The following is a 20,844-nucleotide window of genomic DNA, read 5'->3' on the forward strand; positions in this document are numbered from 1 at the left end:
CCGTTTTTATTTGTTTCATTGTGTTTTTCATTTATTTCATGGCGTTTTTATTTATTTCATTGGCGTTTTTATTTATTTAATTATTTATTTATGATTTAATTTTTGGACCAATGTACTTGAAAAGTCATCATGAAATAGATAAAAGTGGTCATGAAAAGTCATCAAGAAATCAATAAAAGAGGCAATGACAAGTCGCAATGAAATAAATAAAAATGCAATGAAATACAAAACCCAATGAAATAAATAAATGCATTTATTTATTTAATTGTGTTTTTATTTATTTAATTGGGATTTCTATTTATTTCATCGTGTTTTTATTTATTTAATTGGGTTTTTATTTATTTCATTGTGTTTTTGATTTATTTCATTGCATGTTATATTTATATCATTGAGTTATTTATTTATATCATTGTGGTATTTCATATATAATTGTTGGGCCCATACGCTTCCATAATTTTCACCTAAATGAGCGATCCTCCGAGCTGGACAAATAACATTGGTCTTTATGTGCTGCGGGCGGTGAGGCGAGTGCTTAGGGACCGTCCACAAAGTGCAACACAGATTACAAAAATATTCAATAAATTCACTGTTGTACAGTGTAGCTTCACCAAAATCATGTCACACATCAATGACCTCCTGCTGGTTATACTACACCACTAAGTTTTGAAAAATATGATTTTTAATAATTTTGGTGAATTTGTATTGGAGAAATCATTCAATAACGTCACTCTTATACAATGTAGTCTCACCAAAACCATGTCACACATCAATGGGCTCCTGCTGGTTATACTACACCAATAAGTTTGGATAAATATGATTTTGAATAATTTTGGTTAATTTTTATTGGAGAAATCATTCAATAACTTCACTCTTATACAATGTAGTCTCACCAAAACCATGTCACACAGCAATGGGCTCCTGCTGGTTATACTACAGCAATAAGTTTGGAAAAATATGATTTTGAATAATTTTGGTGAATTTGTATTGGAGAAATCATTCAATAACTTTGAATGATTTGAAAGACTTTATTGAATGATTTCTCCAATAAAAATTCACCAAAATTATTCAAAATCATATTTTTCCAAACTTATTGCTGTAGTATAACCAGCTGGAGGCTATTGATTATTGATTAAGAGTTGATTAAGAGCCTAAGAGTGCTGAGAGGAGCAGCTGAGTGGCCGCTCTCTCGCCCTCAATATGGCTTACTTCCCCGCTTTATGAGGCTGGCCGCTCCCAGCCAGTTTAGAAGCTGCAGTGCCGCTCCTATTGCACAGGTCCCTGATCTCCACCAGGCCCTCCTCCAGGGCTTTGACGAACACGGCCGAGCTCGTCTCGGTGCTCTCCCGGAAACTGGACACGCAGAAGAGGATGTGGTCTGGCTGCGGGTTGTAGCAGGCGCCGTAGCCGTTGGGCACCACCGGGCCGTAGCAGCAGAACATCTCCACTGTGGTTGGGACCTGGAGAAGGGAGCCGGCCACAGCCTGGGTTAGATCGGCTCGGCTCGGGCATGAGAAGAGTTGTCTTTGGCTTAATAGATTAATTTGATTTTCTGCCTAGGGAATTATGTCACCTTCTGTAGAGTACAACAGGTGGTGACATCACCTGGCACCAAAGATCAGCCAATGGCAGATGGCAATTTCAGTAGAAGGCTTTTTACCATTATACGTCAGGCTTTCTTTAGCGTCAGGTCTTTCTTTAGCAACAATAAGTAATATTTTTGCAAGGATGTGAAAGTGCTATGTATAAATAAAAACACTTAATTCTGGGGATAAAAACCTATTAGTCCTCCAAATATGAATTTAAGAGGGCTGACAGGAAATCCAAAGCTAAATACAGACCGTCTGGACTCTGGAGAATAAACTCAATGCTACAGATAGCAGAAGAGTCTGACAGGGACTCAAGTTAATTAAAGACTCTCAACACCAAGCACAGAACCCCCAATGAAACCCTCTGATAAACTGATTTAATGTCCTGACAGCCAATCCACAGAGTGTGCCATGGCTGCTACAGCCCACAGATCCACACATTTTTATTTAAACATCTATGACGTCAGAGTGGTCCTCAAACAGAGCAGCAGAAAGACAGCAGAGCCGTGTCCTCAGCCACTTTGAAGCATTACGCTTTACCAACTTGCTGCAATGTTTCCAGATATTTATTAATTGCTCTGTTGAGCTCCAGTGTGTTTTAAGTGCACTGTTATTGTCCCAGTCTGCAAGAAAACCCCTGTTTTAATGACTATTAGAGGCCGGTGGCTTTTTTCAGAGTCCTTTAGCACCAGGAGTCCTCTGCCTCTTCTATTTATTGACTACAGCTCAGCGTTCAATGCAATCTCGTCTCTGAAGCTGTTCCATTAGCTGCACACACTGGGAATCAACCAGTACTTATGCTATTGGATACTGGAGTGGACTTTCTGTTTGACACAAAGCAGGTGGTCAGATCTTAGCAGACTAACATTCTGCCTATATAGTGACGGTAGCTTTCTTATTGAGTGGTGCATTGAGGTGCAGTTACATGGTCTTTAACACATTCAATTGAAGAGAGAACATGTTAATATCTCCACGACCGCCACAGAGGTTATGTTTTTAGTGCTGTTTTTTTTTTCTTTCCTTTTGTCACTTTATCTGTTTGTTATTTTAGCAGGATTACGGAAAAACTGCTGGGCCGGAGCGAATCCAAACCGTATCGGTTCAAAAGAGGGGGGCTAGGGATAGAAAGATCATAGAGAATCAGGATTCGAGGGGTGGGTAGGGGGAGTGGCTAGGTGTATCTGAGTGGTGGGAGGGGGCGTGGTCAGGAAAGGGGCAGGACCAGGGAAAAGGGGGTGCTGCTAGGGATAGGACGGTCATAGAGAGTTGGGGTTTTTCGAGGGGGGGGGTGTCACTACATGATCTGAGTCGCTGCACAGTGTGAGTCGCGCATGCACACTGTTGCTGCCCAATCTATCTTGAGTATCATTTTGTCACATGCTAGCTGCTAGGCTAGCTAGCTTTGGTGAACATAATGGAAACAAAGTAGTATGCAGTTATGGAATTATATTGCTTTGGGGAGCATATAAGTGGAAACGAAGTAGTATCCACCCAGTCATAGAATTAAATATCTATCCAGAAACGGAGTGCGCACAGCGCTCCTTTCTAGCCTACCGTGCCTCGTCCTCTTTCCCCTTCTCTTCATCGCTCATTTCTACTATACCTCCTTGGTTTGCCCTCGAGGTCTCGCCTGCTTCGCGGGCTCACAGACGCAGCTCAGCTGCTGCGAAGCCTCGCCTGCTCAGCTGTTGAGCAATTGTGCCCCACACCCTCCTGCTCTTCAATTATAGGGTGGTGAGATCACCACTTTATCCACTTTATTATTACATTATCACCACTTTGGGTTGTTTGCTAATGGATTTGTTTGCTACATAAGTTAGCTAGCCAAATTGCTAACATTAGCTATTAATATAAAATTGCCATGGCAACATAAAAGCTGTAGATGGCTAATGAGTCTGCATCAAGCTTAATGGTATTGAGTGTTAGATTAACATTACATTTGTCTTTCCAAATGAAGATATGCATTCATCTCTGGTAGTGAGCTAATGGCTAATAGCTAAATGGAGGTCTGTAAGGGCCGTAAACCGCGACTCACATCTACAGCTCATTACATTACATTACATTATGTCATGTTTTCATCAGCTAACTTCTTAAGAGGAATAAGTAGCATTTGTTGAAAGATGTTTTAAGAGGGGAGGGGGTATAGGATGTTTATTTTTATTTTTATTTTATAGGCCTATAGTAAGTTAGTTTTTGCTGGACAGGAACCAGCCAGTCTATACAAGGCTTTGTCTGAAGGAAGGAAGGCAGCTACAAACCAGTGGCAAAACGAGTGAGATGAGTCCAGCACAGAGCACGCCCATAGGTGAGAAATGGAGAATTAAAATAATAAAAACATAACCGTTTAAATTTAAATGTGTCATTTCTATAATATAATAAAATAATTATTTAAAAAAAGCATAGTTTTCATCATCATCATCATATATAAAAGGGGAAAGTGGGCAATCTCTGTCTGTTCTCAGACAGAGATTGTGGTATATTTCAGTGGTATATTTCATACAGGACTAATGCGCAATGCTGGAAAAAAAATATGAAGATTTCAATCACATCATACAGGCCAAAAGCAACACAGTTGCAGCTGCAAAATGCAGGAGTAGCCTACGCCAAAATCTAGCCTCACTTTGGAGTGTTATTTAGCCACCTTCCTGACAAGCTAGCATTGACATGGTTGGTACCAATCAATGCCTTATGTCTCCTAGTTTCATATGATACCAGAAACTTCACTCTAAGCCTGCTACAGCTTTTGAAAGCAAATGTTCAAAATAGTGATATTTCCCAAATATCGCGATATTTCCGAAAATCGGCCCAAGCCTACTCCTCAGTGTTATTGTGTATTATGTAAAAACTGTTGTCTTTTTTCTCTCTTGCTCTTTTTTTTGCAATGCTCTGGCGGACCACCAGGCAGAGGAACCACAGTTGTTTGTGAACCAATGTGAGGATATGATAGAATATAATAGAAGATGATTGTAGGTTACCTGACTAGTAGAAAGGATGAACTGGTTACTGGCCAGATATGTCTCATCACAGAATATCTCTGGCTTGTCCATGTTGAGCTCCTTTGCGATCTCCCGAAGCCCGAGGAGATGATTGTCTATCGCCATCCCTGTAATAGCCTGAAAAACGCCACTTTATGTTTTGTGCTGGGCTAATGAAGCCTCTGCTTTTAAGCAAAGAGCCTAACTATGAGCAGGGATTGAAAGATTTTGAGCAATGGCCCAGCTGGCTGTTTGCCCATCAGATCCATCACGTCTGTGTTAGTTCACATTCAAGTTCTGGTTGCTGGCCAGAGATACTTACTGCGATTGTGTAATTTGTCTGGGCATTGATTGCATCCCACAGTTTTTTCAGTTTTTCTGAATCCTGAAAGTACAGAGGAACAATTTAGAGGGGGGGGGGGACACTAATTTATGCCTTGAACATTTCACATTTCTACAAGGAGAGACAGTGGTACAGATGCTTTAAATCTGCTGCGAGTTCATCTGTTTGTTGGATAGGTGAGACTGCTGGGTTTTGGTGTGAGGAGTTAGCCGCCGGCGGACACCTGTAGTAAATTGAGAAAAACGACTCACGGTAAGAGTGGCCTTCTCTGTCATGGACTTCACAAAGGCCAGGGCCTCGGGGGTCGATGAGCGGATGTTGTCTACGCGACCCTCTTCAAAACGGCGAATGGAGGCGCTCTCGTACGTGTGCACCAGCCTTCCTGTGCATCTGAGCACACAGAAAAAAGTGACCGCCACATTTGGACTCGCCCGCTTTGCTGAATAACATACCAATTTCATGAAAAATTGTGTAATACTTAAGAGGACATACTAATGAACAAGAGCTTTTTATAGTGTTTTACAGTTTGGACACACATCTGTATTTCTTTATTTTTTACAATTTCTTTTCACATTTGGGAATAATAGTAAAGACATCAAAACTATGAAATCTGGATGGAAAGGCAAAGGTTTTGGAAAGAAATACATAGGCATCATCTTCATCTTAACAACTTTGTCTAAGAAACACATTTTAAGCACAGGTATAAGCCTTTAGAGAAAATCGCTTTAAGATCATGAAAAATATAGTACATTTAATCAGGTGTGTCCAAACTTTTAGCAGGTGTAGACTATTGTACTTATGCACTGTACCTGTAAAATGCAAGTTGTAAGGCAACCTGTATATACGCATCTGGACTCATCTTCTGTTTTTTTATGAATTCTTTCCCATAGACTTTGAACTTGTATACATCCATGTCGAGATTATCCACCAGCCTGGAGGAGAGAGCACACAGGGTGAGGATGGTTTGTAAATGTAGTGACATGTCTCTGCACACGACTTGGCGTTGTGTTGGTCTTGCCTCTGGAGCCTGTCTGCAGAGGCTGCTAGCAGTCCCTGGATGTGCGGATTACATTTCCAGAGAAGTCTCCGGGGTGGCGGAAGCTTGGCGATGCTGGATGGCGTCACCAACCTGGAGGGGCTTCCTGTTCTGTTCACACACACAAGAGGTCTCAACAGCATTGAACCATACAGTTGAGTATCAGGTGTGTGGGCATCCTGAGTAGCTTTACAGTCCTGGGGCCAAATGTTTAAAATGCTGTGTATATTTAGGTGTAGAAATCTGTGTAAGCCCAAAAAAGCTAAAAATAAAATGTCACCCAAATTCACACTTACATTATCCTTTTTCGTCACAACACACTAGTCGGACTCAGAAGACTGCGTATACAGTTTGCATGGTGTGAGAGATCTGTACCGGAACGCAGGTTCTTAGGGCCCGTGGATTTGTATACATTCAGAAACCTGTGTGGAAAGTGGTGCGGTACACTTTTGGTGTGTACACATGGTTTATACATTGGCCCCAGATATGTTGCAATTGTCTGACTCACGTGTATTTCATCAGGTATTCTGAGCATTGCACCAGAACTATGCCCTCGAACGGTGAATGCTCACACACCACTCCGCACACGCCATCCATTCCTACAACAAACTGAGAGAGCCTGCGTTACCCAGTGGAACCAACTCTCCATTGTGTCCCATTAGTGCAGGACGGTAGCTCGGTCCTACCTGCATTGGCTTGTCATACCAGCGGTTTGGCCCATTCTTCTCACGGCCGCCCCCGTGCAGCATCAGCAGGGCCCGGTTGGTGTCGTGGGGCTCCAAACCACTGGGCTCGTCCAGACACAACACACACACACAGCTCTCTATCAGGGCCAGAGACGCCCTGTTGGTCGGATCTGCATAGGGGAAGGACGGGAGACTAGTTTAGCCCTGTTATACGTGGAGATGGGGTTGGAAAAGTGATAATAACAATTGAGGTGTTTGAGATGAGACCTTTTGTGAGTGCGTCTCTGGCTTGTGCCCATTGTGTTCTCCCGTCAGATGTCAGGACACCAAAAGGAGGGAGCCTCTCTTCAGCGTTCTCTGCCATTTTCACAATTTTCTCTAGCTGGGAAAAGATCTCCATCTCGTTGCGCTGCTTGTTTTTTGCGACGACATCCAACACAAAAAACTAGTGGGGGGGAATGACAATTTATTTGTTTGTTTGTTTGTTTATTTGTTTATTTATGTATTTGTTTATTTGTTTATCAGTCATGTAGTCATCTCTTTCTTAGCTGTTCTATCAGGCACCTGATGCTACATCAACAGGGTAATGTTCAGCTGTGTCCTTGCTTGCTAATTGTGGCAGACTTGTAGCTGCAATAACAAGAGCACCAGTAATAATGGCAGGGATTAAACATGGCTTTCTTCCAATGGCTAACTTAAATATGGCTCCTCTGCTGCAATCAGTCGACCATGCGACTCAAGGAGGCTCTCGGACAAAGTGGCAGAGTCAATCAACAGTAATTTAGTTAACCGCCTGTGTCTCCATAGGGACGGGCCCTTCCTTATGTGCCACAAATTAGTAGATCCCAGAACTCCGTCCAGGTGAGCCCTCCTCCAATGCTCTTTCAGCTGGCCACCATATTTTAGAGGTCCAGCAACAATGATCCCTTTCTCAGCCAGAATTCTGCTTATTCTGCCTTGTTTTGCCATATAACTACTCACAATGTTGGTGTCTAAACAGTTTGGGATAAGAAACTCAAACTGCACCTAGTGATCAAATTAAACTAAACGATTATAAACATATGATCAGTTTAAACCATTGATGTATATCAATATGTCCTTTACATTCACTTGGAATTTCTCTCAACATGCACTGGACCCTTTCTTGAGTTAGCTGTGGCGATCTATCCACCTTATTTTTGGCGGCCATTTTGCCTTACGTTAAGTATGGGTTCTATTTCCGGTGTAACCAATTTAGATAACCCCCCAGCCCCTGACAAAAAAAACGTCTATGAGGATTTTACCCTTTTACAGCAGAGCCATTCTGCTCTACAGCCGTGTCGTTCGGGTGCTGGGATAACGTAATGCATTGTGGGTAGTCGGCTACTAACTGTGGCTAATGTTAGCGGCTAGCTAGCTATGTTACATGGCAGTAAAACGCCACCAAATTGATTTAACTTTTAACCATTTCGAGTAACACACATTTCGAGTTTCCATACGGACCTCCAGCGTTGGTTAGTTGTTTATAACGTGACTATATTTATAACTTTTATAACGGACTCCAGCTTCCGGTTTATAATTCGGGTCTGCAGCCAGAGTATATGTCACAACACCATTCTGCTGCTCCCACCTGAACCTACAAACCTGCTTCTCATCACCAATCAGCACTCCTGCCAGCAATCAGCACTCATCTCACCCACTATAAGAACCATCCTCAGTCATCAGTCTTCGCTGGAACATTGCCATTTCACGGATCATCAACCTGCGGACTTGCCACCCAGAGCTCAACCTGAACATTTCAAAAATAAATACTTTGTAATTTTTTCCTCACCTGGTTGTCCGTCTGCTTTTGGGTTCGACCCTAACTCATGACAGAATGTTCCAGCCCTGACGAACCCAGCGGACACTACCACCATGGACCTGGCCTCAATCTACCAGGCCGTAGCCAACCAGGAATCTGTCCTCAGCCAGCACAGCCAGGTTTTGCAGCAAGTGACCGATGCCCTCCGTGAGCTCACCACCAAGGTATCCGAAATCCAAACCCAGCTCAGGGCCTCTCCTGCTCCTGCCGCTCCAGCGCCGCTGCCTGCCGTTCCTCCCACTCCGACTAAGGAACCATGGGTTCCTCCTCCGGACAAGTATGATGGGGATTTTGGACTTTGTCGTTCTTTTTTGATGCAGTGTGGAATTGTGTTTGATCAGCAGCCCCAGTCTTAGCCCACCGATAAAGCCAAGATTGCCTATATCATGGGCCTTCTCCGGGGTAGTGCTCTGGCTTGGGCTACAGCGGCTTGGGAGACGGGGGCCACTACCTCATCCTACACTGCCTTCACTAATGCTTTCCGCCAAGTGTTTGATCATCCCGTCCGAGGAAATGATGCATCTAGGAGATTGTTCTCCCTCCGCCAAGGCTCCCGCAGTGTGGCAGAGTACACTGTTGAGTTCCGTACCCTGTCAGCAGAGAGTGGATGGAACGGTGAGTCCCTCCAAGCCGGGTTTTCCAACGGGTTATGCGAGTCCATCAAAGATGAATTAGTGTCGTACCCCGAGCCTGGAAATTTGGAGGAACTAATTAATCTGGCCATTCGGGTAGACAACCGTCTCCGTGAGCGAAGGAGAGAGAGAACACGCCGTCTTCCAGCTAACTTTCCTCGTGCGTCTCTGTCCAGCTCTGCGAGCCGAGCTCGCCCGATGGAGGCCGACGCCCTCCGAGAACTCCCGAGGCGTGACTCCTCCCCAGTTGCTGAGCCGATGCAACTCGGCCGTTTCCACCTGGACCCAGACGAACGTCAACGGCGCATCTCCAATAACAGCTGTCTGTATTGTGGTCAGGCCGGGCATTTCCTCGCCTCCTGTCCTCGCCGGGCATCAAACTAGCAGGCTCGTCGGGAAAGGGGAGGATCCTGGCGAGCCACACTGTCTGCCCTCTGTCTCCTCGTCCTCGCACCCAACTGCATGCAAGCATCACAGTTAAAGGTCAGTCCACTGAATTTCTAGCCTTAATTGATTCTGGAGCAGATGAAAGTTTTTTGGATTCTATTGTTGTTAAGCAATTAGGTCTGGCCACGGTGACTCTGGATCAGCCTCTGGAGGCCAACGCCTTGGATGGACGTCTCCTTTCCAGGATAACTTCCAAGACTGAGCCCGTGGGCCTATTGCTATCTGGAAACCATCAGGAGGAGATGAGTTTTTTTGTTATTGATTCGCCTTATGTTCCCATTATACTGGGTCATCCCTGGCTCATAAAACATAGTCCCCACATTGATTGGGCGTCTGCAAAGATTTCAAGTTGGAGTCTTTTTTGTCATAATGTGTGCCTCCAGTCTGCTCGGCCTCAGTCTGTTCCCAGTCAGGTGTCCACCCCAGAGACCCTGGACCTGTCTCTGGTGCCTTCCGAGTACCACGAGCTCAAAGCAGTTTTCAGTAAGGAGAAAGCCCTCTCTCTTCCTCCTCATCGCCCATATGACTGCCCCATAGACATGCTGCCGGGAGCACCCCTCCCTAGCAGCCGGCTGTATCACATCTCCAAGCCAGAGCGGGAGGTCATGGAGAGTTACATCAAGGACTCCCTGGCTGCAGGTCTCATCCGGCCGTCATCTTCACCTCTTGGTGCAGGTTTCTTTTTTGTAGCCAAGAAGGATGGGTCTCTCCGTCCGTGCATAGACTTTAAGGGTCTCAATAATATCACGGTCAAGAATAAGTATTCCCTGCCTCTCATGCACTCTGCCTTTGATTTTCTCCAGGGGGCCACAGTGTTCACCAAACTCGATCTCCGCAATGCTTACCATTTGGTCCGGATCAGAGAAGGAGATGAATGGAAGACGGCCTTCAACACCCCCCTGGGGCATTTTGAGTACCTGGTAATGCCATTTGGCCTGACCAATGCCCCCGCCGTCTTCCAGAGCATGGTAAACGACGTCCTCCGGGACATGCTGAATCGTTTTGTTTTTGTTTATCTGGATGATATCTTGATTTTTTCTAAGAATCTCTCTGAGCATGTGCTGCATGTCCGCCAAGTCCTCCAAAGGCTCCTGGAGAATCGCCTTTTTGTGAAGGCAGAGAAGTGTGACTTCCATGCGTCCTCAGTGACATACCTGGGCTACATCGTGGCCGATAACCAGGTAAAAATGGACCCAGCCAAGGTGAGCACGGTCCTAGAATGGCCAAAGCCCATCAGCCGTAAGCAGCTCCAAAGATTCCTTGGTTTTGGTAACTTCTACAGACGGTTTATTCGTAACTATAGCCGTGTATCAGCCCCTTTAAATGCTCTGACTTCCACCTCCAGACGGTTCCAGTGGACACCTGCCGCAGAGGCAGCTTTTGACGACCTCAAACACCGCTTCACCACTGCTCCCATCCTGATTCAGGCTGACCCAACCAGGCAGTTTGTCGTGGAAGTGGACGCTTCAGAAGTGGGACTAGGGGCAGTCCTCTCTCAGCGGTCCCCGGAAGATGGTAAGCTGCACCCATGTGCCTTCCTGTCTCATCGTCTCTCCCCAGCCGAGAGAAACTACGACGTGGGAAATCGGGAGCTCTTGGCAGTGAAGTGGGCACTGGAAGAGTGGCGGCACTGGCTGGAGGGGGCTGATCTTCCGTTTATCGTGTGGACCGACCATAAGAACCTGGAGTATATTCAGTCAGCGAAGCGACTCAACTCGCGCCAAGCCAGGTGGGCACTCTTTTTTGGTCGTTTCAACTTTACTCTGACTTACAGACCCGGATCCAAAAACACCAAGGCCGACGCACTCTCTCGGCTGTATGAAAAGGAGACTGACTCCAGCCCACCTGACACCATTATTCCTCCTTCCTGGGTGATCGCTGCCGCCGCCGTCACCTGGAACATAGAGGAGGAGGTCAGAGAAGCACAACGGACTCAGCCGGACCCAGGTAATGGTCCCCCAGGCCGCTTGTTTGTACCTGACGCTGTCGTATCCCGTGTGTTACAGTGGGCTCACTCCACCAGACTCACATGTCATCCTGGCATAACCCGAACCCAAGCATTCCTCCGTAGGCGGTTCTGGTGGTCTTCCTTGAAGGAGGACACTAGGTCTTTTGTTTTGGCCTGTCCGGTGTGTGCCCAGAACAAGTCCTCCACTCAGCCCAGTGTGGGGTTGCTGCGTCCTCTGCCGGTTCCTCGCCGTCCCTGGTCACACCTGTCTTTGGATTTTGTCTCCGGTCTACCTGCCTCTGACGGTAATACAGTCATACTCACTGTCGTTGACCGGTTCAGTAAATTTGTGCATTTTGTTCCCCTGTCTAAACTGCCCTCAGCACAAGAAACGGCGGAGGTACTAGTCAGGGAGGTTTTCCGGGTCCATGGCATTCCCCGTGATATAGTGTCGGACCGAGGGCCCCAGTTCACTTCGGCGGTCTGGAAGGCATTCTGCTCCGCCATCGGGGCCACCATCAGCCTATCATCGGGGTTTCATCCTCAAACCAATGGTCAGTCAGAGAGGGCAAACCAGGACCTGGAGACTGCCCTCCGCTGTCTCGTCTCCGCCAACCCGTCCTCGTGGTCCTCCCAACTTCCCTGGGTGGAATACGCCCATAACACCCTGCCATCGTCAGCTACCGGTATGTCAGCCTTTGAATGCCTTTATGGCTATCAGCCGCCCCTTTTTCCTTCTCAGGAAGAGGAGATCCTGGTGCCATCGGTCCAAGCCCATGTCCGTCGGTGCCGGAGGACCTGGCGACGAGCACGTGCGGCTCTCCTCAAAGCCTCTGGTCGTTACCAACGGGCGGCTGATCGCCACCGTACCCCTGCTCCTAACTACTCGGCCGGGGACAAGGTATGGCTTTCTACCAAGGATCTGCCATTGAAGTCTGATGCTAAAAAACTGTCTCCCAGATTTATTGGCCCTTTTTCCATCATCAAAGTCATTAACCCATCAGTGGTTCGTCTGAAACTGCCCCGTACTCTCCGGGTCCATCCTTCCTTCCATGTGTCTCGCCTCAAACCTGTCTCTACCAGCAATCTAGTCCCTCCAGCTCCGCCACCCCCACCACCTCGAATGATCGATGACCATCCGGCGTACTCGGTCAGTCGTCTCCTGGACTCTCGCCGCCGTGGTCGCGGTATTCAATACCTGGTTGACTGGGAAGGATACGGTCCTGAGGAAAGAAGCTGGGTCCCTCGTCGGCACATCCTGGACTCGAACCTGGTCCGTGGATTCCACAGGAGGCACCCGGACAAGCCTGGTGGTCCGCCTGGAGGCGCCCCTTAGAAGGGGGGGTACTGTCACAACACCATTCTGCTGCTCCCACCTGAACCTACAAACCTGCTTCTCATCACCAATCAGCACTCCTGCCAGCAATCAGCACTCATCTCACCCACTATAAGAACCATCCTCAGTCATCAGTCTTCGCTGGAACATTGCCATTTCACGGATCATCAACCTGCGGACTTGCCACCCAGAGCTCAACCTGAACATTTCAAAAATAAATACTTTGTAATTTTTTCCTCACCTGGTTGTCCGTCTGCTTTTGGGTTCGACCCTAACTCATGACAGTATAACAAAGGAAATGGCAAGCGGCAACAATGAGTCACGTTAAACCGGACCTTGTACCCACGATTCTTTTTTACAGTGGGGCATTCAAAAATAAGGTGGATACAGTAGGCCCTTTTCACAGCAACCGTTTTGAGGTGGTAAAGCAGGAAGTAAAGCAGGTGTAATTAATAACAGTAACGAGGGCTCTGCCACTGGAACATGAACCACCATTAATGGTATTGGTTACACCTGCTTTGCCACTTCAAAAGGATTGTTTTGGGGTATATGGTCTGATGGGTCTATAGCAGTGGTTCTCAAACCTTTTCACATCAAGGACCCCTAAACCGACACAAATTAGACCAGGGACCCCCATTTGATAAGATTTTGTCCCAGGGTCCCCCATCTGATTGGATTTTTGGTTTTATGATCGAAATATTCACACATTCTGTCATTGTGTTACTTATGGACAGAATTATAGTAAAAATAAATTATTCCCCTTTTTGCTTTGGGCCCCTGGAGGTCCCCGGACCCCACGGCTCCCTCAGAGGCCAGCGTGCTGACCTGGTTCTTGCACGCCACGATGATGTGCTCCGGCTCCGAGGAAGCCGCGTTCATCTGCACCCTCAGTGTGTCTCTCTTCAGTCCCGGCAAGCGGTGGGAGGTGAAGAGGCGGTAATACTGCTTCATGCACAGAGGGGTTCCAGCCAGCTGGCCCCGGGCGAAGTCCACCGGCAGCGCCCGCCTGATAGTCACGGAGATACAGTGACAGATTAAACTCTGGCGACTCTCATCCTGTGGTCTTCTCAAATCCAGTGACTTTACACTTTTAGGACCAGGGAGGTGGAATGATGAAGAGATGAGGAGTAGAAACACAGAGAGCAGGGTGGCAGATAATATGACATTACTACTAAACTTACGTGTCAATGAGAGCCTTATATTCCAGCACTCCTGTGATGAGGTGAGCTGCAAACCTTCAAAGAGTAAACGGGACAAATTCAGAAAAGAGGGGCACATCTTTGCTCAAATATAAATTTGAACAGTATGGACTGGTCAGGATGATGATCACATGCACTCTCATCTTGTGAGTGCAGCAGCGGTAATCTCATTGTGGTAAATTACAAGGATGCAGTGGGCAAGCTGTGTATGAGAGAGTGTGTGTGTGTGTGTGTGTGTGTGTGTGTGTGTGTGTGTGTGTGTGTGTGTGTGTGTGTGTGCGCGTGCGTGCGTGCGCGCGCGCGCGTGCGTGTGAGAGAGAGAGTGGCCGGTGTGTGCAAAACAGAGCTCTGTCAGGTCTCATGTTGTATGTCATTTGTCTCTGTGTTATTACGTTCAAACCCAGATCAATTAGCTGCCTCAGCGCGCCACGCCCCTAAACCAGGCCTGACTAGCAGTCTCTATGGAGAGCTTGGGCCTGTCACTCGCAATCTAATAAGTGGCCCTGTCAGTAGATTACCAGCTGCTTGGGGGTGCTCTGGAAATATTCAGTTAGCGCGCCGCAAGCTGACAAAAGCTAACGGTGAGTTACAGGCTAGACGGACTGGTGTAATGTCTGGTGGAACCACACAGCTTATTTAATAACGGACGGAGATTTAGCCAAGAGATGACGAGAGGCTGATTCTCCTCCATGTCTCTCATCCTGATCTTAAGAAGAAGACCATAAACCTCTCAGCAGCTACAGGGTTTATAGGATGGACACTGCCGTAGTGTGTGCTTTGCGTTGGGTTTGTGATGGTATGGTAGTGCAGTGTTGTGGTTTGAAAACTAGAATTTGCATTATTTAGGCGTGGCAAAAGCTGCCATTTTTTGGGATGCTTTCATTGAAAGTGTAGACCTGATACTTTTTAACATTACAGCAGTGGCAGGGAGAATTGAACGAGGAGTAGAAGGTAAAAGCCACCCTTGGATATTCTTCAACTGTTTTATCACCAATCTGTAATGCTGTTAGGCCTCTTGTTATTTTGTGATAAAGTGTCACGCGCCCCTTACTGAAAAGTGTAGTGTGGCTGAATTGCTTTCTGCTCTATTGAGGCTGTTGATGGAGAAATACTATCTCTCATGCATAGATTTCTCCCTGTATCATTTTTGAATGATGTCTTCTACTCTTCTACATCACCAAACAACAAAATTGCATCAGTGATTCAACACACAACCCCAATAGCTGTTTTTAAATGGTGATAAAGTCATTCAGGGTGGACTTTAAATGAATACCCTGCTTTAGTGTTGGCTCTACTCATTGACCTATACAGGACTGTGTTGTTTTACAGCCGCAGTATCTCCTGATTATGGAAATGGAAAAAGCTCACACACTCTTACGTGCAGCAGTTACTGTACAATGTGAACTAAAGCTAAGTTAGTAAATCAGCACATACCGGATGGCATCTTTGCGATCGCTGAATGTCTGTTTGGGAAAGACCATGACAGGACTGGAGTTGACCGGTAGAGCCAGTCTGTTGTTCAAATACATATCCTCAAGCCAGTAGTCGTAGACCTGCGAAACAGAGGCACACCGAGGGGTGACATTGTTGAGATGCTACCACGACTTTTTGATCTTGTGACTTTCTGAGTGGAGAGACCTGCGTGGGCAACGGGGTGAAAAACCATTACAGTGCATCGCTGCCAGATGAAAGGGAGCGTGGGTGAGAGTGGGGGTGTGATAGATTTTGCTGAACTGTATGAATTGTGGACAGACCGATCACCTTGCTTGGGGATTGAGAGATTGAAAATGAAGCAACAAATGGCAAGCGGAGGTTCAGATTAATCTGTATCGCCACTTGTTTCATTTTTATCACCACTTTTAGAAATGGGTTATGTAGTAGCCTACTTTAGAAACAGCACATTTCAAAAATAAAACGCCTATTCTTACACAATGATCAATATCACAAAATCAAAACAAATTCCAATTGTCTATCAGCAGGTAACTTCACTCCATAATTGACATATTTAAATAGAGTCCAAAACCACTTTATTCACTGGCTCTGAGACTTCTTGGAGGCAGAAAAACACATGTTTACTGTAAAGATGCGTTGCTGCCTTATGTTTAACCTGTGCATGAATGATCAAATGTAAGTTATGATTTATCTCTTTTTTTCCAGACTTTTCCCCATTTTCTCCCCAATTATACTTGGCCAATTTATCCCCATGCTGCCCTATTGGCTGCCCCGGGCGCTGCTCCACCCTCTGCCGATCTGGGGAGAGCCGAGACTAGCACCATGCTTACTCCGACACATGCGCAGTAGCCAGCCGCTTCTTTTCACCTGATAGGGGGAGCTTCACCGGCAGGACGTAGCACATGGGAGAATCACGCTATTCCCACCAGTTCCCTTCCACCCCAACCAGGCGCCCCAAGCGACCAGAGGAGGTGCGCAGCGACCAGGACACATACCCTGGCCCTGTCACAGGTGTGATGGTCAGGTACCCCCTGGTAGGTTGTGTCATGTGACTTTTGACTGAGCACCGGGGTAGACAGGAAGTGGGAGTTGGCTTAGAGATAGTTATATGACGTGGCATTTCAGGTGCGGACGCTCTCTTAGCTGGGGATTGAAGAAAGCCATGGATTCTGTTGCCCCCATTCTCTAGTCGTTTTCCCTCTGTTTTCACGTATGGGTGTGACTGTGTGTTTGAGATATTCTTTGTACTAGCGTCCCTAACCTACTGACGGGAAGCTGCTTGAAGCTCGCTTCCATACCTAAGCTTGGGCTGTCCCGTGAAACCATCAGAGCTCTACAGCCTGCTGTCCGAGGCCTACTTCTGGGTTTTCAGGTAGGCCAGCTCCGTTTATTGACTTCCTGTGAGATAACCTGTTGCTCAGTCAGTCTGTTGTTGTTGTGGCGGGTTTAGGTTGCCTAGATGCGAGCCTGATTCTATTTTGAGACCCGACCCTGTCACACCCCCAATCCAGCTTCCCACCCGCAGACACCAGCCAATTGTGCCCGTATGGACACCCGACCAACCTGGAGGTAACACGTGGATGCGAACCTGCGACCCTTGTGTTGGTAGACAGGGAATCTACGGCTACACTACCCGGACACCCGTGTGTGTGTGTGGTTTTTTTTATGTTGTTATATAAAACTTTACATAGATACTGTAAAGATATATAGCCCTCAAAGAGCAGCTGGATAATGTTCCTTTCCACCTTTTCCTAGTTGATGCAGCTTGGTTGTAAGGTTGTGAACTAGTGGCAGTTTTGTTTCTCTTGTGTTTATACCCAGTTGGTTGTCCTGTCCCTCCTCTCTTGCAGCTTCTTCTGGAGAAACTCCCCCGCACCTCCAGGAGCCCCAAACTTCTCCACAATGACCGTTGTCCTCTTAAACTGCTCCTCCGTTGCCAGATGTTGGACACTCTTCAGGTAAAGGTGTAGGGTCTGCTTCAGCGGGGGCACGGGGACCTTCGGCAGGACCTGCTGTCATGAAAACAACACACTGGCATTAACACCGAGGAGGACAGCAGCTATTCAGTATTTTAATGTTTCCCATGTTTCAGACTGATTATTCATTAGTTATAGGGGTAAACTTTCCTTTCATGCTTATATTATTAGAACCAGTGTAGGAGCCGTTTATTCATAGCTAACTTTAACAGCTAACTTGAACGTTTATTTATGAAATTCTTAAATTACAATAATTATGTTTTCTTAATAGAAGTGCACTCTGTGGTGTAGAGATTTATTCTGGCCACAAGATGGCAGTATATGGTTTTTCCATGTGATTCAGGTAGCACAATTTGCCACAGGTTTTTTAAACTAGCAGTAATAGAGAGCCGCAGTAACGAGTCCGGAAATCATCGATGCTAACAGCCCTGGTTCTTCACAGTTTTCGCCTATGGGAGTTTTGAATGGGTTTTTGGCGCGATGCTTCTAATAATCTCTCTGGGCAACGCTGGCTTAATCAAACGCGAACCAGTGTTTAGTAACATCATCTTCACACATGAAGACCACTTTTATGAGTTTTGAAGCTTTTATGTGCCGTTAAAAGGGCGGCTAGCTAGCAAACTGCTAAATGAGACTACACTTTTGAGTCGATGGGGATATATACGTCAATAACGTCACCACTCAAAGGACGAACACGGAAATTCTCTTTCCCTCACCTTCAGCCCCGTTCAGCCCGGGGTAATCAGTGCACACATCAACAACAGTCCAGGTTGAGTGCTGACGTGACGTGGAAGCCTATGCGACAGTGTGTAGTTCTGGATTAGCTTAGCTCAAGCTTTTTACTTCTAGGGCTCGCATTTACGCTACAAAACTCATGAAAGTGGTCCTCATGTGTGAAGATTATCCCGCTGAACCTTGGTTCGCGTTTGATTAATCTTGCGTTGCCCACAGACATTATTTGAAGCATCGCGCCAAAAACCCATTCAAAAATCCCATAGACAGAAACAGTGAAGAACCAGGAAGTTCGGGACTTCCGCATTCGGCCTACAAAAATACGTCATCCCTGCGGCTCTCTATTACTATGAGATTCAGTTTTGTCTCTGTAGGTGGTGGGAGCACACTGTTCTTACCGTAAAGCCGTAAAACTGTCTTGGTCAAACCCGGCATTCCAACTCATTCTCAACATATCATTTGGTAATGTACTCTTTTTCTGCTGCAACCTGGTGATTAATAAATGGGACTGCCTGTGGCGTCATCACCCAAATGGAAACCTGATTTCTGGATATTATACTTTTTCATACATGGATACGAGTGAAGAACATTCCTCACACACCTACAGAAGTGACTAATTAAGTTTGGATTTTTTGGGATAGTCACTACAACCAGAGTTAATAATTCATTAGAAATGCTTCAAGATACAGCTGAGAATAAATTCCACAGCCGCGTGGGAATTGCAAAAGCTCTTCTTTTTAATGAAATAAAATGCAAATTGATTATCTCCTCTGTCTGACATTGGATCGTTTGCATAGTAAGTGTAGGCTGTTTGCAACCCAAGCTGTATTATGTTGGAACTGTTCAAATAAGTTGGGGACTCTCAGAAATCTTGTTTAATCATACAGTAGCTTAACAGTTAAAAAAAAGTGACTTGGTCAAAGGCCAATCACCTAGTTAGAATAACCGAATCTCAATACCGACCAGTCAAACGGTTTGACTGGTCGGTATTGAGTTTTGGTTTGATGTGGTTTGAGTCAAACTACATCAAACTGAAAGGCATTGTGTTATGTCAATACTAAAGTAATTGCAACAATGTTTGTGATATTTACCGTGAGGGGTGATAGACAGATAATGATAAACAGATATCATGTATACATTTTTCCCCTATAAAGGTCCAGTGGGCACAAAAAGTAGGCTGGAATTCTAACAAGTAAATGAAAATGTTCATGTAAAAACAAAACAAAAACGCTCTCATTTTTCCCATAGCCTACTTTGCTGTCCCCGCGGCCTTTGGCTGTCTCTTTCTCCAAGATGGGCATCCTTGCATTCCAGTCCAGTCAGGGGGAAATAATGTGGACAGCCTCTAGAGTTGGTCTGTCTTCAGCCTTTCCTGCACAGAGCACATTAACATATTTGAGATAGAATAAAGTAGAAGAAAAAATAATATAAATCCAATTATGTGTAGATCAAACTGGACTAGCAGACTTCCATTCTGCATTACAGTGGCATGCCATCACTCATCAGTGCAAAAGTAAAGCCACAGCCTTGTAGCCTATTCATTCTTAAAATCTTATTTTACTTAAAACAAGTGACATTTCTGCCAGTGGGTGATTGGATTTGTTTCCAGTGCAGTTTCACTTTATAAATTGTCCATCAGTCAATATCTTGAGGAAGAGCACTATACACTGAAATAGTATCAAGATGTTGTTTTAAGGCATTTCTTGAAACAAGCTGATTTCCATTAGAAACAAGTGAAATGCGTTTAAATGTCTATTTTCTGAAAGAAAATCAGATGTTATGGGACTTTCAAAACTCAGATTCTCCTTCCAGTGCGCCAAACCTGCGCATGGGCACCTTATAGCCTAGGACATATATATATTTTAAACAAACCAAATCTTATAAAGAGGGAGAAAAAAGCTTACCTGATCAGTTGGTCAGGGGGTCAAATAGGTGCGTGGAAGATCACGGTGCCTCCCACGTCCACGCCGTGAAATCCCACAGTGTAGGCTATCTCCGTTTACGCACAGGAATGCTCCACGTCCCCGTGCCTCGCCATAAGCTGTGACAGCGCGCATTGGAAAAGATGCTGAAGGTGTTTGAGTCTACCTACCCCCTTGAGGCAAGAAACTCCGCCCATCGAAATCTATTCGCGGAAGATATTATCTGACAGCTTGCTTTCCCCCTGCCCACCTCTGATGATGATAATGGTTCAAAGAAGGAAAAGAAGAGCGTTTTGGTTTGTCATACCGGGAGATTTCTCAGTTCAGAATTCAGTCCTGCACTTTCCTCAGTTTGACAGCCTGATGTCAGAGAACATGGTTGACTTTTGCACCTAAATCTACCTGGACTGTGCAGTGCGAAGGTGTTGCTCTGGTGTGGCAGTTGTCTTCTCCTGAAGTGTCCGAACTTGGACCTGTGATCTGTTCATTTAGCGTTTTAGTTTTCATGGTGCCAAACCGTGCCCTAATGTTCTCTCTCCTGCGTGCGTGCGTGCGTGTGTGTGTGCTCGCGCGCGGTGCGTGCGGTCATTTTACTGATGGAAATCAGGATCTATTAATTACACTATTGGATGATAATTTCTCATATAGCCTATCATCAGAACTTTAGTCTATTTATTAGTCAATCAGGAACTGAAGCAAAAGTCAAAGTTAGCCAATGACTGCATATATCATAG

The 20,844-nt window shown here is 45.9% G+C and overlaps 1 protein-coding gene across 1 annotated transcript; it reads right to left on the reverse strand.

Annotated features, from left to right (window-relative positions):
• Positions 1 to 1,202: 1,202 nt before the first annotated feature.
• chatb (choline O-acetyltransferase b) lies at positions 1,203 to 19,489 on the reverse strand (the record flags this gene model as incomplete). Its single annotated transcript, XM_083635831.1, has 14 exons — positions 1,203 to 1,457; positions 4,562 to 4,699; positions 4,884 to 4,946; positions 5,156 to 5,294; positions 5,714 to 5,836; positions 5,923 to 6,051; positions 6,449 to 6,549; positions 6,627 to 6,796; positions 6,894 to 7,071; positions 13,655 to 13,835; positions 14,011 to 14,064; positions 15,463 to 15,581; positions 17,298 to 17,492; positions 19,442 to 19,489. The coding sequence occupies 14 exons, from the start codon at positions 19,487 to 19,489 to the stop codon at positions 1,203 to 1,205; spliced, it is 1,893 nt and encodes a 630-aa protein (XP_083491957.1).
• Positions 19,490 to 20,844: the final 1,355 nt, after the last annotated feature.

This window comes from Poromitra crassiceps (genome assembly GCF_964638095.1).
Source record: "Poromitra crassiceps genome assembly, chromosome: 4".
In the NCBI taxonomy this organism is placed as follows: domain Eukaryota; kingdom Metazoa; phylum Chordata; class Actinopteri; order Beryciformes; family Melamphaidae; genus Poromitra; species Poromitra crassiceps.